The sequence below is a fragment of the Phaenicophaeus curvirostris genome, chromosome 22 (assembly GCF_032191515.1).
Source record: "Phaenicophaeus curvirostris isolate KB17595 chromosome 22, BPBGC_Pcur_1.0, whole genome shotgun sequence".
NCBI lineage: Eukaryota > Metazoa > Chordata > Aves > Cuculiformes > Cuculidae > Phaenicophaeus > Phaenicophaeus curvirostris.
Genome location: NC_091413.1, coordinates 5,205,775 through 5,222,822, shown reverse-complemented (window position 1 = coordinate 5,222,822; position 17,048 = coordinate 5,205,775). Strand labels below are relative to the sequence as shown.

At 46.9% G+C, this 17,048-nt stretch overlaps 1 protein-coding gene across 2 annotated transcripts; it reads right to left on the bottom strand.

The window, feature by feature from the left end:
• Window positions 1–3,708: 3,708 nt before the first annotated feature.
• Window positions 3,709–17,047, bottom strand: DRAXIN (dorsal inhibitory axon guidance protein). Of its 2 annotated transcripts, none has more exons than XM_069874963.1 (7): window positions 16,955–17,047; window positions 9,491–9,969; window positions 7,877–8,067; window positions 7,254–7,365; window positions 6,750–6,839; window positions 6,414–6,503; window positions 3,709–4,455 (listed from the first exon to the last, which is right to left on the bottom strand). In XM_069874963.1, exons 2-7 carry the CDS (start codon window positions 9,945–9,947, stop codon window positions 4,343–4,345), a joined length of 1,053 nt encoding a protein of 350 aa, XP_069731064.1. In that variant the 5' UTR covers window positions 9,948–9,969; window positions 16,955–17,047; the 3' UTR covers window positions 3,709–4,342. The 2 variants fall into 2 exon arrangements, with proteins under 2 accessions (XP_069731064.1, XP_069731065.1); XM_069874964.1 differs by lacking the exon at window positions 16,955–17,047 and adding an exon at window positions 10,722–10,744.
• Between the last annotated feature and the right edge of the window lies 1 nt (window position 17,048).

Here is a 17,048-nt window from a genome sequence, read left to right as displayed (position 1 = left end):
AACAAGATAAACACGGAGAGAAAGATAAGCAGCAAGTTAAAGAAGACCTGCGGGGAGAAGCAGCCGACCCAGGAGACTAGAAAGAGGATACAGAGATTTTCCTGATGAGAAGACTGGTCCAGGTGAGTTCAGCTCACTGCAACTAGTATCGAGCAACTGGCTGTTTTATGTCAAACATATTAGTGGTATGTCTTGTACAGACTGAGTAAAAACCTAATATACAGCAGCCTCCCTTCCTGACTGCGTAGAAGTGAGGCTGATAAGGCAGAAATGCTTTCCTTTGCATTTTGAGGACTCTACCCTTGGTGGGTAAGGTGATAGCAGTTCTGTGGGGAAATAGAGGAGCTAAGACAATTGTTTCTGCCATCCTTATCTGGATGGAGGGATGGAGACAAGCTCACCCCTCATAGTTCTGCCCTTCTCATCCCTCACCTGGGGTCTAGTCTGAATGTACCTAAAGACTACAGCTGACACCAGTGTCTTTAAGTTGTGCCCCCAGCTGTGGAGCTCAGAACAACGAAAGCATCAGCTTGGCACAAATATGTATATTATCAATAGAGCCTTTCTGAATAAGCAGTGAGGAAGGGCATAGAGAACTTGTCCTGGTTCTACAACTCCCTTTTAAATCCCAATGGGAAACCACCACGCAGAAACATGATTTGGATTGGAGAGGAAACTGAAGGCATTTTGTGATGCTGGTGGGAAGCCTCCTCCTGCAACTTCGCTGCAAAACAGCCTATGGCAAGATCATTGGGGAAGAAGAGAGGGTGACACTTTTGTGGTATCTTAACAAGCACACTTGAAAGTCCTTTCCAGTGTCAGCAAAGAAGAGCCGTTCCTCTCTGGTTTTTTTTCTAAAATCTAACTAGAGTTACGAGATATAGTTGAGGAGCTCCTCTTGAAGATTCATTGGTGCTCTAGAAATGAACTGACATAACAGAAAAGGGTGTATTTGGTACATATGATCACTCTGAACATTCCAAGAAAACAATGGCCCTCTTTTTTCTGGTAAAAAAATGTGAAAGCATGTTTTTTCCAGGCTTTATGTAGCAGAGAGTGACTGTCATGGACTTGAACCATTTAGTACAACATGGGTTAGGAATTGAAGCACTTTCACACTCTGTGGATTGACAACAGGGTTATTATGCAGGGGGGAGGGAGGAGAGAGGGTTTCAGGAAAACACCCCCAAGCTATAAAGAATGCAGACTATTACAGACCTGAGACAGAATGATTCCCAAGTGTTTTAATTTGTGCTTCCACTCCTTGTCTCCCTTGCAGTCATAATTTTGGCAACTGCCAGCAACATCCCTGAGATTCAACAGCATTTGCAGAGCAGGCAGCTGCTGAGATGATTATGTCAAATCAGCATGCTGTTCTCTGTTTTCCATGTCTAATGATTCTCACCCTTGGAGAAGTGGTTTAAAATGATGCATACCCCTCGGACTCATTGTGAGGCTGCTAACAGCAGTAGCTGCAGAGCAGGAGTTTGAGTGGGACTCTGTCACTCACCTTTCTTGCATGCATGCCCTGCAATTAACTTTAAAAATGATTCCACAGAGTCCTGCTATGGCTGGCTTGGGCCTGATCTAAAGTCCTTTCAAGACAATAGAAAATCTTGCAAAAGCTGTGGCTTAGGTTCTCTGGAGGCAGTAGAGATGAAGCTGAGCTTGTGTGAATTCTTAATTTGAGCTTCACAACCAACCAGTTGAGAAGAACATAAATCAAGACTTGCCTGAGATTTGTCTCACTCTCTCTTGTTCAGACCTAACATCTCTAAAGGCAGAACTGTCACTGATTGCATTGAGACTGGGACATACTGGGAAGGAAGGGGAAAGTTTCTAAATGTGACCCAGTGATACTATTGCTCTGCAGCTGCTGTCATACCCTTGAGACAGCACTGAATGGCACTAAAAAAGCTTTGCTACACTCAGAAATGGGTTGAACTTCTTGTGCAAATGCTCCTGTGGTGTTTTATATCACAGGCTGGTTTTGCATTCCACACCTTGGCATATTATTTACTCAACAGTTTTCCTTTACACTGCAATTGCAAAGTCAGTAGTTGATCTGGCTGATAGATACATCAAGATGCCTGATGCTCTTCACACTGCTGCGGTTGTGCAGCATGTGCCTACGCCACTGCTCCCCTTTCTGCTTCACCTCTCTAACATCACAGTTTGATTCAGAAAGAATGAGTCTCGGTCATGAGCTTTCTTTCTGGAACTCCAATGTGAGCAATCAATCCAATAATCCTGTGACTTGACTCGTAATAATTAACTCAGTTTTCACTGTCCTTAGACATTTAACTAATCCCACCAATTAAGAATCAGCTGTCCTTTATATTCAGAGCTAATGGCAGACCAAAAGCTGAAAAAGCAAGAGCTGAAGCAGCAAGTCTCCTTTTGGAGTCTAAAAGCTCTGGCTTAAAATTCAAGCGTGCTTCTATTTCAAATGATTTGCAACACAGTCTTGCCCAGAACACTGCTCAGGATCCTACAAGGATTCTGTGTGTAGTGTTTAAGGCAATGAATACCTGTATCACCAAGGATAAAGACCCCTGTAAGATTACCTGCTTTCTTTCAATTGTGCTGTTCCAACACAGTTCTTGGCTCCTATGTTGCAAAGCAGTGTGGTATCAAAACATGGTTTTGATAATGGCTTCGTATGTAGTTCTCATAGGTGTCACGCAGACCAGGGTTTGAGAGCTCTGTAATTGACAGATCAATTAAGGCCTTTTTTCCCTTTATGCTTCCACTGACAATGGCACTGGCAGCACCACCCACTATTCTGCATCTGGGCTGAAGGAGGGGCTGCATTTCTCTCTCGGGGTTAACAAATTGCATCCTTGCTGCTGTGGCATAGAGCTGGAGCCAAACCATCTTTTTTACTCCTGCCTTTTGGGCTAAGAAAGCTATTTAGATTTCTGTGTACAGCACTGCAATTTCTAACAGAATGGTAGGTTTTGCCTAAATGCTCCTTTACAAATTCCTCCTTTAGTGGACCTCCTAGCAGTGCAGGTGTATGCAGGTCAGGACTAATATTGTATTCATAGCATATCTCTGTAGTCATGACTGGGCACTCATCATATTAGAGGCATAAACTATTATTCCAGCAGCATTTGAGTGAATACACAATGCAGAGTGACACTACAACAAAAACAGGAATGCAAAATGGAGATTTGCCTCCCTTAATGGAAAACAGCGGGGTTCAGGGTGGCAGCATAAAGAGGATTCTGACCACAGCACCAGGATTAATATTTCTATTCCTACAAAAAATGCTGTACATCTCCAGGTTCCTGAATATAAAAGGCTTCAGAGCCATTTCCCACCAGAAGCCAGGGTATTGAGGTGTTAGCAGCAGAAAAGAACACCTTTATCAACTAACACTACTCCTGTTTAACGTAGGTAGGCTGTGATGCTCTGAAAACACTGAAGTCAGTAACTAAGTAGTAACATAAAGAAGCTTTAAACATCTGGATGTCTACACCAGGCAGTAACTGACCGTTAGCTGCAATTTGAGTGAGGAGACAGGGAAGCTTGGATCCCCAATTCGGCTGAAGAAATTTTTCTACTGAGTGGCACAATTGGTCTGTTTGATTACCTAAAGTCATTAGTGCTACCTGCTGGCCAGCTTCCTTACAGGCCTTTCTGGCTCCTGCCATATCAGTCAAAAAAGCAGAAGAGTTGCACAAAGACTATCTATCATATCTTTATTTACATATCATGGAAACACACATGCAACGTCACAGGATTTACTACAACGGAACAGCCTGTCCCTATCTCCTGTTACCAAATACTTCATTTTTGGCTTGCTAGGAAAACTATCACTTCCCCAGAAAGCTCCTAAAAATAATCATTAAAAATAACAGACTTAGCAAGTTAACTAAATGAGTGAGAGCTGCAGGCTGGAATGTCTTGCCACATCCTTGAAGGAACCAGGTGTTTCTCAGGGAGGGAGGGGGTGGGATTGTCCCAAAGACAAGAGGTAGGAAGAAGTAGCGTGTGACAGCTAGGGAATATCTGCCTATAGCAATGAACAAGGGAGAAAGCAAGAGCTCCATCAGAGGGTCGTCTCACCAAAGCAGCCAGCTCTCTTTCCTGTCTTTGATTCCACCTAGCTCAACGGCAGGAATGTGCTGAGGGAAGGGAGGGGGAATACAGCCTGGTATGGAAAAGACTGACATTGCTCTATTTAGAATTAACAGGAGCTTCAGTCTTGTTGGAACCTGGCATGTTCAGAGCCTGCAGCTTCAGTCATTTGCTTGCCTTTTTCTTCTAATTCCCGTTGCTAGGTATAAACAGTTTGACCCCACCTCCTGACCATCTGGGAAGGAACCCTACCCTCCTAAACATTAATGAATGATCCCTGCTCTCCGTTGACCGATTGGGGCTCCACACAGCGCCCTTTCCTCCGGGTCACTCTTCGGTTCCGGTGGAATTTGGCATAACAGCGTAGCCCTATGGAAAAGACAGGCAGAAGTGAGCAGGAGGGACCAGGGCTCACTACAACAGTAGCATCAAACGATTCGCTCTTGGCCTCAGTTCACGACAGAGCCTGCTGCTGAGGGGACAGTCCCAGGGCTGGGAAACCTGAGCTGTGTCAAATGAAGTGGCAGAGAAATGCCTCACATGTTGCTTTCTGGGCCCTGCTGTTCTGTTTGGCCCGCTATTTTGCTTCAAGATTCATAAGCTCAGGCAGAAGGTTCCACTGGCTTCTGGAAACACCAATGAATTATCCTGATTGTTTCGAGTGATTTTATGGAAGTCCTGCTTGGTTTCCTCTTATTACTTCCCATTACTGTCTAAATGATCTCTCCATTGGGAAATTACTATAGACTTAATGTGCTGCAGCAATGGCTAGGGAGCTCCCGTTGCTATTTATTTCCCTGAAGCTTTAGGAGAGGAGGGGAGAGACTTTGAACCGTTATTAGTGGGAGGCCTGATCAAAAGCTCACTGCTGATCTCCTTCAGTTTCTCTGCTTTGGATGCTGCTCAGAGTGCAGCTTCCTTTAGACTCTATCTGATATAGCATTGATGAAGACTAAAGGGGAGAAGAGGCATTTTATTTGTAAAAAAATGCGAGTACACATTCTCCCATGACAAGGGCAGGCAATGGGACACTCTGGTCAGCATAAATCATCGGTTTCTGGCACCAACAGATTTATCTTTTGGTACTTACTGTGTGACTTTGTTACACCTGAATATGTAGCTGGCTGGGCCAAACTGGGCACAGCCTATGTATAAATAATTCTCACAAAAGCCCTGATTTTCAGCGTACTGGGGTTAGCAGAGGCTGATTTGATCATCCTAGAAACTGCAGCTCTTTTTACTTCCAGAGCAGGCAGCAGATAGCAACAGCGCCAGCGCCCCTAGAGTGGGAGAGGCTGAGGCTTTTATAATGAGACAGCCCATAAACTGTCCTTGTGTACTTGTACGACAGAGACCCAGCCGGTGACACAGGTCACTGAGCAGCCTTGATGACACAGGTCAGTGAGCAGCCTTTTGGAGCGCGTGTCCCTGGGCAATGGTGAGACGGCTAGCTTGAAGTTGGGTTTCTGCCCCTCATTACCAATCCCCCAAGGGCAGTCTGGCCTCCCAGAAGGAGAATACACAAGATCAGAGCTCTGCTCTTATCTAAGCATCTTGTCTATCTTATCTGACCCTACATCTCTGGGGATCTTTTTAATGCTACAGAGGATGCACATTTGGCATCAACTTTTAACTAGCTTGAGTATAAAGCGGCCGGGGGGCAGCCCTCATTAGGCTTGCAGAAACAATTTTCCGGGCTAATCTATCAGAATACGTCTCTGATGAGGACCTTCAAGTGTTACATGACACACCCAAGGTGACGACCATCATTTAACACTGGAGCTTCAGGAAAGCAGCCTGTTTAGCTGGGTAAAAAGTAGGTGAATGATCTGGTCAGTCTGGTCAAAACCAGAGTTTTGTTCTGGCAGACAAGACCCAGTGCTTCAAGTTGATCCTGAACATGTTTAGACTAGAAGAGCACCTTTCAACATCTTCCTAGCACAACTGTTTATTAAGGGCCGCTGTGGATTCTTCAGAAATAGGTTTAAGAAAATATGTTTGTGTCCTGCCCACATCTACTAAATTGCAACAGGTTCTGTTGAAATTAACTCAGGAAAGCAGAAGGTCATGTAAAACAATGACAGTAGTCTGCTTTTATAACCTGTGATACTTGAAAGCGCCTTTGAACTGTTAATATATTGTGGCTTCTTCTGTTAGGTTTGTAGATATCAGGATTTTTGCTTTCAAGAGGGAAAATAAAACATCCCAGATGACTCCATGGTCACAAGGCTAAGAGCAGCAGAGCTTGACTCCTATTTTCACATGCAAACCACCATTCTGAGTCAACACAGGCAGCTGGAAGAAGGAGAGAAAAGAGCTGGACTCACCTTCAGTGCACATACAGTCATCATAACATTTGTTGTTAAGGCCTCGGTTGTGTGGTTTGCAGAGGTGTTCACGCAAGTCGCAGCAAGAGCCTGCAACACAGGAACAAAGGTCAGCACAGCTCCTTTACCCCATTCCCTTGTAGGGCCACCGATACCCAAGCCAGCTCCATGGCACAGACATCATCTGTTCCCACAGCATGCCTAGGGAGTCTCTGCCATGCCCTCTGCATACCACTTCCCATCAGTATTAAAAGTCAGGATACTTTGTTTGAAATCTAGCTTGGGTTTTAACACATCTCACATTTGGAGAAATTACTCTACCACACTGCTCCTGACCTGGGAGGCAGTCAAGGTGATGATCACATGGCTCTCCTTCAGCTGTCACAGTTTCATTTCCGCTGTTGGGGCTCTTACTGCGGCGTTTTTCTATGAAAAAAATACAGATGCTGATAAAAATTTCATGCTAATGTTTTTATCTTGGAAAATATTTTGTTCCAGGGTAAAAAAAGCCTCGAACTTTGAGAGTTTGAGCTATATACCTTCATAGTCTAATCTCCTCCCTGTTTCTCAACCCTCCATCTATCATTTTTCCTCTGCCCTCAAACTACGCATCTATTAATGTGCAGCAGCAATGGCTAGGGAGCTCCCCTTATTTATTTCACTGAAGCTTTGGGAGAGGAGGGAAGATTCTGAAACTGAGCACAAAACACAATCAGCATTATGCTATTTTCTCTCTTCCCCCACTGCTACGATCTCCCATCCTTTAGTACATCTGTGATCACTAACCACGGGACAAGCCTTACAGGATGACTTTGGGGAGAGGTCAGGGAGGTTTACCACCTTTCTTTTTAGCAGATGGCCACATTTCTGGTTTGAGATCCTCATAATCTGTCCAGTCAAAGAGTGCCATATCTAGGGTGGGCATCACATCCCCATCCTGCCTGAGACGGGCCTGCAAACCACAAAAAACCAAAGAGACGTCAAATTACACTTCTGTATTGACACTGAAGTCTTTGCAAATTTTCCTGGTGCTTTTAGACCTCAAAAAGGCGTTATGATTTCCCCACACATCCCCCCCTGTCTTGTCCACTGGGGATTCTTCGCATCTCATTTTCAAAAGGAAAGAGCTTTCCCTTGTTGCAGCTGAAGCCAAGAGGGAAGATTTCACTGCTTCTATGTAAGGACAAAAGGCAAACAAGGAAAATACTGCCTCTCTGGTCCTTGAAGCTGAATGAAGATGGGTAGCTAAAGGAGAGGTAGGACACGGAAGAGAAGCAACTAAAGGAACTGCTTATGAGGAAAAGGTGTTTACATGTCTGCAAGACACAGAGGTACTTTTGAGGGAGGGTTTTGGTGATAAGTAGCACTTACTTCTAATTGAAAAAAAGGGGAAACTGGACCTTGGCTGCAGGAGATTTCTGCCTGAATAAGAGGTGCAGTGCAGTTACCAGCTATCTTTTTACCTGTGACCGTGGTGATGTGGCTGGAAGAACAGGAGGTTCTTCTGTGGAAACAGCTAGTTCCAGTGCAGTGAAGAGAAGCATAGTGGGAGTCAGGCTTGTAGCTTCCTCTGCCTGGAGGTTTTGAAACTGTTCTTCAAAGCTTTCAGGTTTCTTGTACAGGGAGCTTGGCCCAGCAGCATCAGGAGTCCTCCCTGCAGAGGGCAACAAGTACAGTAGTATTAGCTTTTGCATCCCTTTTCTCTCTGTGTGCCATAGACTTCAGCCAAAGGAATTCAGGTTTCATCCAGCCACAGGCCAGTGTTCTACCACCCTAAGCTACTGTTTAAACCAGTGTAAAACAAAGTCCTGTGCTACTAAAGTGGTAGATCAGGTCCAGAGTATATGCATCTTGGCTTTTACACACTTAAGTCACAGAATCACAGAATCACAGAATAACCAGGTTGGAAGAGACCCACCGGATCACCGAGTCCAACCGTTCAAGTCATACATAATCACATCTTCTTGAAGATATCTCATGCTTAAGAAGGAAAGTATTTGTTTTTCTGGTCTCGAGAGTATGAAATGTACTTGTTTAACCATTTTAAACCACTGGATTAAGCTGCTGCAAATACCTGTGGATGCACTCTTATTTGATTTTAATAGTGAGTTATTTCAATTTAGCTCAAGTCAGGACTTACCCATCTTGAAATAAGACTACCTTCACAACCCGATCCCTGCTTTTCCTAAGTACTAGTTTAAATATAGACCTTAAGTTAAACAAAAGAAACAAGGTCTGTTTTGTAGTCTGCAAATATTGCTTCAAACCAGCTTTGTTGCATCTTCTTCTATATTGCTTAATGCGAGTTATTTAGTCATTCCCCTGAGAAAACAACAGAACTCTCCTTACTGATGCTGAAAGGAGTCATAGCTGGAACTCAGGGGTACTGATGCCGAGCTTGGCAAATAGCGTAGATTGATGCAAATTGCCTGGCTTTAACAGAACTAAAAATTTACCACACTGAGCAGACCATAGCACAGAGAAACAGACACTCACAACTTGACCTGCAAAGGAAAGCATTCCCAGTCAAAAACAAGCAACATTTTAAAGTAATTAAAGCAATTTCACATATGCATAATTTATATTTTTTGGAGCTCAGCATAAATACAGAAGAACAAATCCTGATTAGAAGAAATTAATCTTCAAGCGCAGTAGGGGCTTTGCATTATTCTAGTTCTGGTCATATTTTGAAGTCGGTAGAGAGACTGAGCACAGCTTGGACATGTTTGTTCATAAGTTGAACCATTTGCTAAAAAGAAGGCAAAAAATAAAAATAAAAAAAAATGCAGGCCACCCTAAATCAACCTCTCAAGTCCTAGGAAATTTCAGAGCTCCCCCTGTAAGGCAAGTGGGGTCATTTTCACAAAATTGCAGCCAACAGTAAAAACCTCTGGTTCTGGAGTTCCTTTTTTTTCTCTTGTGCCTCTTTTGTTGGACAGATTTCTCCCCAGAGCAGGCACGCACCCCACACCCTCCACACACCCATGAGCTCAACCACAGCCACATCATCTTGCCCTCACACAAGCGACACGTTTCCAGAGACCCAACAGCTTCAGCTTCCCTTGGAGCTCATATACCTCTGTGGTGTTTCAGCCTGTCCCTGCGGCTGTGTCGCCGATGCTCTCGGTTCTGCTTCTTGCCTCTCTCAGATCCAGGGGACTGATTCTCCCTCTCAGAATATGGGACCTCAAAACCCAGGAACACATCCTTATTCTGTTTCAGGGCTGCTGGCTGTCCCTCTGCTGCCAGTTCTTCCACAGCAGGAGCTCCGCTACCCACTCTGAGGGCCTCTTCTCCCACCAGCCGCCCTCTAGAAGATGTGGCATGGACCTTCTCCTTCTTGGCCAAGCCATGCTTGTGGTGGTGCCCGCTCTTGGGCTGCTGTAGCCACATCTCTTGGTTTTGAAGATGGTTGTTGTTCTCTGGGACATTTTTGAGCTTTGTGGCAGGGTCCAGGGAGACTGCAAGACTGATGTCAGAAAGAACCAGCACGCACAGGAGAAGAAAAGGAGAGAAGGTGGAAGAAGTTGCCATAATCCTGGATGCTCTGTCTCACCTGCAATTAAAAAAAAAAAAAGCCAAAACAAAGCAAACAGAAGAAAAAATAAGTAACCAGCCTCTAGGAACCGTAAAGTCAAACAAGATTCAGACCTAGGACACTTAGATGAAAACAGCTATGGTGTCCAAAGCTGGAAGGGAGTTTTCCCCTCCTTGGTTACCTCCTCCTCTCCCACTGGTGACAGCAGCTGAGACACACGTGCAGGGCCTGCAGGGCTGAGAGGTCCCAGTTTCATGTGCAAATGAGGGCCATCAATCAGTAGGACGTTTCCCTTTGATTCCTCCCTGGCTCCCCCCTCCCTCCCATTCACAGCTACCAGCTGAGGGGCTGGGGAGGCTGGCTCCTGGGCCACAGCTCTGGCCGCCCGCACAGCACCAGCTGGGGCTGTTTGCTGCCAGGCTGGCATCCTGGACCTGGCTGGCACTGGCCTCTCCTCACAGCTGGTTTCCTTGCAATGAAGATGTCAGGATGAACAGAACTGGAGGCAGATGGTGGCCTCACAGGACCAGCAACAGCCCTGAGTGGCTCAAAGCAGAGACACGCGCGCATGCACACGCACACTGCTTCAGGGTGGCTCAAACTGGTCAAGAGAAGAAAAAATACTGGAGATCTTGTGCTCACAGAATAGCAGAGAAAGAAATCTGCTGCTGCCAGCAGTGTGCTTGTCTAAAGATCAAGGGCAGGGAGGCAGCCTGAATTTTCTCTAGTTTGTCCCACTTTCCCTCCCTGAGCCTGCACAGGTCACTTACCATCACCCCATCAGGTGGGGCTGTCACTGGGAAGGTGATTTAAGTCCAAAGAACACTGACACCGAGTCCCTCAGCACAATGAGTGAGAATAGTCTGCAGCCATTCTGCTTCACTGTAATGTTTTTTAGGCTCTTCCTTCATCCCTGTGTTACAAGACAAGGCTTGTAACAAGCCAGACACTTCTCCAATTAGGTCACTATCCCTGTCCTTTACCACGAAAGAGGCGTTTTAAGCATTTCCAGCACAGTCTTTCATGCTGGGGTAGCTTTATCAAACTGTCCCTCTCAATCTGGGCAGCATGCTTAAAGCAGGGTTCCCTGTGACACTGTCAGAAAACCACACCTATGTTTACATTTGAGAAACCTGTCACAAAGCTACAGCCATGGCTCTTCCTTCAAACTCCTCCCCACCTGCAGCCCAGCCCCCAGTTGCACCTGATTTCCATCTGTCTGTCTACCAGGTGAGCCAATTTGCTGCATAATTACATTGGCTGGTACACCCTCCTCCAGGTGCTTTGCTACTTGACCAACCATTGTCACCTGTGAAGGGCAGCAGGGAACATCTTTCGAGGCCAATCTCTGTGCCTTTTCATGGAGCTGACAGGAGACACCCTAAGAACAGCCTCAGCTCTTCTTTTCCTCTTTTTTTTCAAACTATGAGACAGATGAAGAGAGTTTAGAGTCAGCAAAACCTCTGCCATCACAGCAGTCCCAGCCTCATAGAGCATCTGGGAAGTTTAGAGGTTGGTGGCTTCATCCTCTTAACTGAAAAGCCTGCTTGCTCATTCACCAGCTGATTCTGCCTTTCCAAGATTCATCTCTGTTATTGCTCAGTGCCTGGGAGCACATTCTCAGTTCAGACCTCCCATGGAAAGAGTTAGGCAGCGCAGGGGCCTTCTCTTTAATGCAGAGTCAGAAAAGCAGGTATTTCTACTGGCCACAAACGACAACAAACTGCTACTTTGAGGACTGATTTAGGAGGTGCTGGATAGCTTATTTGCTGAAGGCATCACACTACGAAATAGTATTTTATTGGCAGCTATCTGGGACAAAGGAAAACCAGACTGACAGCTAAATCTATTAACAAAGCACTTGAAGTCCTGCTTCAAAACCAATGGAACAAATGGCAATCAAGCAAAGCCCGGCCTCAGCATCCACTGTCTTTATTTTTTCCCTGGAATTTTCTCTTAAGAACCAGAACAAACCAGCTGGATCAAGGCTTCGCTCAGAACAACTCAAAGAGCTGGAAACAGCATCCTACCTTTTCATCTGTAGGCCAGATGCCAAGAGGAGAGAACAAGTGCAAAGAGAATGCAAGGCAGGTGTCTCCAATCTCACTCACACAGATATGGACCCTTTGATGGTGAACCTGACAAACACATTAGTTGCAGATTCTGGTTTTCAGCAGGAGTTAGAAAGCAGCTAAATGCTGCAGAGCAGTTAAACAAAAGGTCTGCTTCAAAGTGCATCTATTTAAGCTGTCTTGCTGGTATGACATAGGATGAAAGTGCAGCTAGAGCACGCGGGTTGCCTCATCTCTGCACTGGCCTCAGGGCAGGCTAACACTCTGTGTTACCGCGTCACTGGGAATCTTACATTAATAATGCAGATAAATACCTGTACTGCACTGTTGTCAGGGGAGATCCGAGCTGTTTGCCAAACCAAAACAGAGCAGGGACAAGCATGGGGACCTTGGGTTAATGCAACACTGCTGTGCCAGCGGCACAGAAGTCCCAGCCTTCTCTGAATTGCTTGTTTCCCTGCCTTGATCCATCTTTAATATCGGAAACCTCTTCCTACATCCTTTGTTTTTCTTACTGTACAGAAGCTGTAAAATCCACACTTCCAAAAGGCAGCTAGATAGCACATCATCATCCCTGGTTCTCAGTGCTGAGGTTCCTCAATGTCTGAACACCAAAGTAAGCTTCACCCTTTTCTCTGTCAGGACCACAGTCCACAAAAGAATACTGTGCTAGCCCCACGCTTGCTGGCGTAGGTGATAGCAACATCTTCACACTGCTAATGAAATTTTGCCCCGAGATGTACACCTGGCATAAAGAAGTCTGGCCCTTCTAAGGAGATGCCTTTCCTAAATTGCTCTAAACCAAGCACAGGTGTTAAAACAAGTCCAGAACTCATCCTCTTCTTAGGGTTCATATATAAATAAGGGAAAGAACAGCTGAAATACCTGCCAAGATAAGCTGTCCCTGTAGTTCTTCATAACACCAGACCTACATCCTCCTTACTCCACCTAGTGCTGTGCACTTCCTTTATATACCCCAGGGATTACGAGCCACCTGCCTCTTGATAAAGCAAATCTGCCTACTAACAAGAAAATGTGTTAAGTGAAGATAAGGCCTTAGAACTACCCAGGATGCAGGCTGAGGGCTGATGAGTGAGTTGCAGTGCTGTCTCTCAGCTGCTCTTTCTGATCCATTTTGGGATAGTAGGGGATGGTCGCAATCCAGTAAGGGAAAACGGGGGGGTTTTGCATCTTGGGTGACTTCCCCTGCAGGCAGTCTCTTCCTCTGGACTCACTGGTACGATTGCTATTGCTCAGCCATGGACTGAGTGGGTACGCACAAATTCAGGCACAGTTTCCCCTGTAAATACATTTAAGTCCCTTTGGCTCTGAAAGTGCCCCTGCTGCATTTGTTTTGCATATGACAAAGCAGGAACATCAGATCATCTACATTCATTCACATATCTCACTTAAATCATGACACCTGACAGTCCTAGCTCTAACTTTTCACATGTTCTTCATGTCACAGCTGAGAAGAACAAAACTCTTGAACCAAGAAAAAGAGAATAACAAGATCCTTTATCGCCCTAGACCACAAATGATGCAGTTTTATGCTCGAGGCTGAACAAAGCTAGACTCAAGCACATACGCTGGGCCAGATTTCTTTTTGGCTCTGATAAGCTCAGACTTTGGCAGGAATGCGTAAAGATTTCCTGGGCTCCAGACAATCCCAGGCTGCAGCAATAGACAAAGTGTATGCGCGTCTACATGGGTGTCGTGCATATGTTCATGTGTGGCAGGGATGACAGACAATAAACCCAGCTATGTGTGCCAAGCTCCCCGTAAATAAGAAGCCATGGGGTGATGGATGGGGCTTGGGAAGGCCGGGAGCAGAATGGACGGGGTAGGCTCTGTGGTAGCTGACACGCAGAGAGCTGGCTGGAGCCAGGACGATGGCATTGTGCAGATAAATGAGATTTCACTTCCCTGCTGGGTCTCTTTCCATCTGTTTTTCTGTTTCTGGAGGCAAATGCTGGGAAGCTTCATAAACAATCTGCTAAGAGACCTTCCTATTTCAAAGGGCTCTCTCCCAGCTTTCTAGGGCTCCCAAAAGAAGACAGGTAATCTTATATGCATGTTTTTCTTTTCCTCCCCAGGGCAAAAGTAAAAACACTTTTCTTCTCTCCAACATTTTTTGCACACTCACTTTTTAAAGAATTTTTTTTTTGCTGCTGGCTCAGACATCCTTGGGACGACAAAGCAGCAGAACCTCCTGTTCAGAGATCCTTTTGGGTCCCTCTTCGAAGCTGTCCTCCTTTCTTATGTTTCTGCTCTCTATTGTCACCTTTCCTCCCTACCTTGCCTTTCTTATTTACCTGACTCCACAGTTTACTTGTCCCTCATGGCTGTGCGTGTGGTAGATATTTTAGGCTGGGGTACTTGAATCCTGCCACCACCTTTGGAAACATCTGCTTTCCTGTGCCCATGTTGTTTTCTCTCACTTTCTGCCATCACCAAACAGCACTCCAAGGCAGAAAGGGCCAAATTCACTAATTCGCTACTTGCACTAGTGGCACAAGAGACAAGGCACGGAGATTCAGGCTTACAAGGGGTTGAGCAGAAGCTGTAGCTGCCCCTGTGCCTCCACAAAGCATCTCTCTGGGACAACTCTTACCCAGTGACCACTTGAAACGTGACTCAACATCAGTTGAAGGGCTGGAACGGGGACTCTGGTTTTGCTGACCCAGTGGCCCAGGCAATTCTTTCTTCTCAGTGGTTGGATCTCACTGACAGACCGTGCTCTGCCCTCCTCACAGCTGAAGACAGAAATCACTTCTTCACAGAGGAAATACCCTCTCCTGCAGCCCAGACTCACAAATAAGCTGGCAGTTTTGTAATTGTCACAAAGTCACTGCTGGGCTGCAACACCCTGGCTCTGGAGCGAGTCCAGAGAAGAGCAACAAAGCTGGTGAAGGGGCTGGGGAACAGGCCTAATGAGGAGCATCTGAGAGAGCTGGGGGTGTTTAGCCTGGAGAAGAGGTGGCTGAGGGGAGACCTCATTGCTCTCTCCAACTACCTGAAAGGAGGTTGTGGAGAGGAGGGTGCTGGCTTCTTCTCCCAAGTGGCAGGGCACAGGACGAGAGGGAATGGCCTCAAGCTCCACCAGGGGAGGTTTAGGCTGAACATTAGGAAAAAAAATTTCACAGAAAGGGTCCTTGATCCCTGGCAGAGGCTGCCCAGGGAGGGGGTTGAGTCCCCTTCCCTGGAGGGGTTTAGGGGACAGGTGGACGAGGTGCTGCAGGACATGGTTTAGTGATTGATGGGAATGGTTGGACTCGATGATCCGGTGGGTCTTTTCCAACCTGGTGATTCTATGATTCTATGATGAATACTGGACACCTTGCAAATCCTTCAAGTCACTACGTACCTCACCTTCAACCACAGCCATGCCACCCTCTCTCCTGTGCCTACCCTGACCCGCACAGAGAACTTCACTGCTCTCAGCATCGGTGTGCGAGCAGGGAGGGTGCAGCACCAACATCCTCCAGGGACAGAGCAGCCCAGCACGGTACTGAAGTGGAAGAGTGAATGAATATGCAGTACCCTCTGCTCTGCTTCCCTCTGGGACTTCACGGAGTGGCTGACACAGCCATCATAAGCGACCCGCTATCAAACACAGAGCCTCCCCTACCCAATAATGAGATTAAAATAGCAATGAGTCTGAGATTAGCATCCAAGATATAGTCGCTTGCTGTCAGCACAGCAGAGAAGACTCTCCAGTTTAATGCACAATGCCTAGTGACAAATGAGACACAATCAATAGCAAAGGTCATTGCTCACCCAGCTGGAAAGCACCCACCAGTGTGACAGGGAAGAAGGTGGGGGGGGCAGATTTGGCCCCATCTTCACCGGGAAGAGAGGTAGATTTGTCCCGACCGGCAGAATAGTTAGGCTGTGCTTTCAACATTTTTCCTTGCGCATCATTCTCACTTTGAAACAAAACGTGTAGGATTAATACCTCCCTCTGCAAGGGAGAGGAGATGGGAATACAAACCCATTTCCATTAAACCCTCTGGATGACGGAAGACTTCAGGTGTGAATTGGATAAATGTCACTTAAATCCTACATGATGAATTACTAGCTGTAATAAGCCATTAACTGATGCCAAATTGATTTAATTCAGAAACGAGATCTCACTTTTGTCAACAGAGGAAGATAAGAGAATAACCCGCGGGTACTCGGGGGCTCCGTGCGCGGCTCTGCAAACACAATAACTCGGTGAGAGAATGTTCCTTCACCCCTTGGCCACTTTCCACAGCAGCTTCGAGCCAGGATGAACCCTTGGGGTGCGCGTAGGGCTTGGCAGCTGAGAGAGAGGACGATGCCTCTATCTGAGGTGACTTTGCTTCCAGGGACACGGAGAGCCATCTTGGGAGGGACCCCCTGAAGTAGCAGGGACTTGCAGGAGGGTGATGGGGTGCGAGGTGCACTGTGCATCTCAAGGGGAGCTGGGAGCCTCGCTCCCTGCCACGAGTGACAACTGAGTTGCCTGGATGGACCCCTGAATTAGCAGGGACTTGCAGGAGGGTGATGGGGTGCAAGGTGCGCTGTGCATCTCAAGGGAAGCCGGGAGCCCCGCTCTCCACCACGGGTGACAACTGGGCTGCCTGGATGCCCCCTCTGAATTAAGAGGGACTTGCAGGAAGGTGATGGGGTGCAAAGTGCTCTGTGCATCTCAAGGGGAGCCGGCAGCCCCGCTCTCCACCACGGGTGACAACTGGAGGCACCGGTACCGGCGCCGTCCGAGCTCGGTGCTAGGTTCTCCCCACCCGCCACCGAGCGATGCCGTCCCGACAGCGGCACCGGGGGTGTCCCCGCCACCCCCAGCCTTTGTCTCCTCCGGAAAAAAAGTGCCCCCCACCCCCGATCGTGGAGCAAAGCAAAGCGAAATAGGCTGGTGGGAGCATCCCGGTGCGCGCAGCGCTGCTTACCTGTCCGCAGCTCCGGGGCGTGCGCTGAGCCTGGGCTGCCGGGGGGACCGGGGGGGCTCGAACCGGGAGGAGGAGGAGAAGGAGGAGGAGGAGG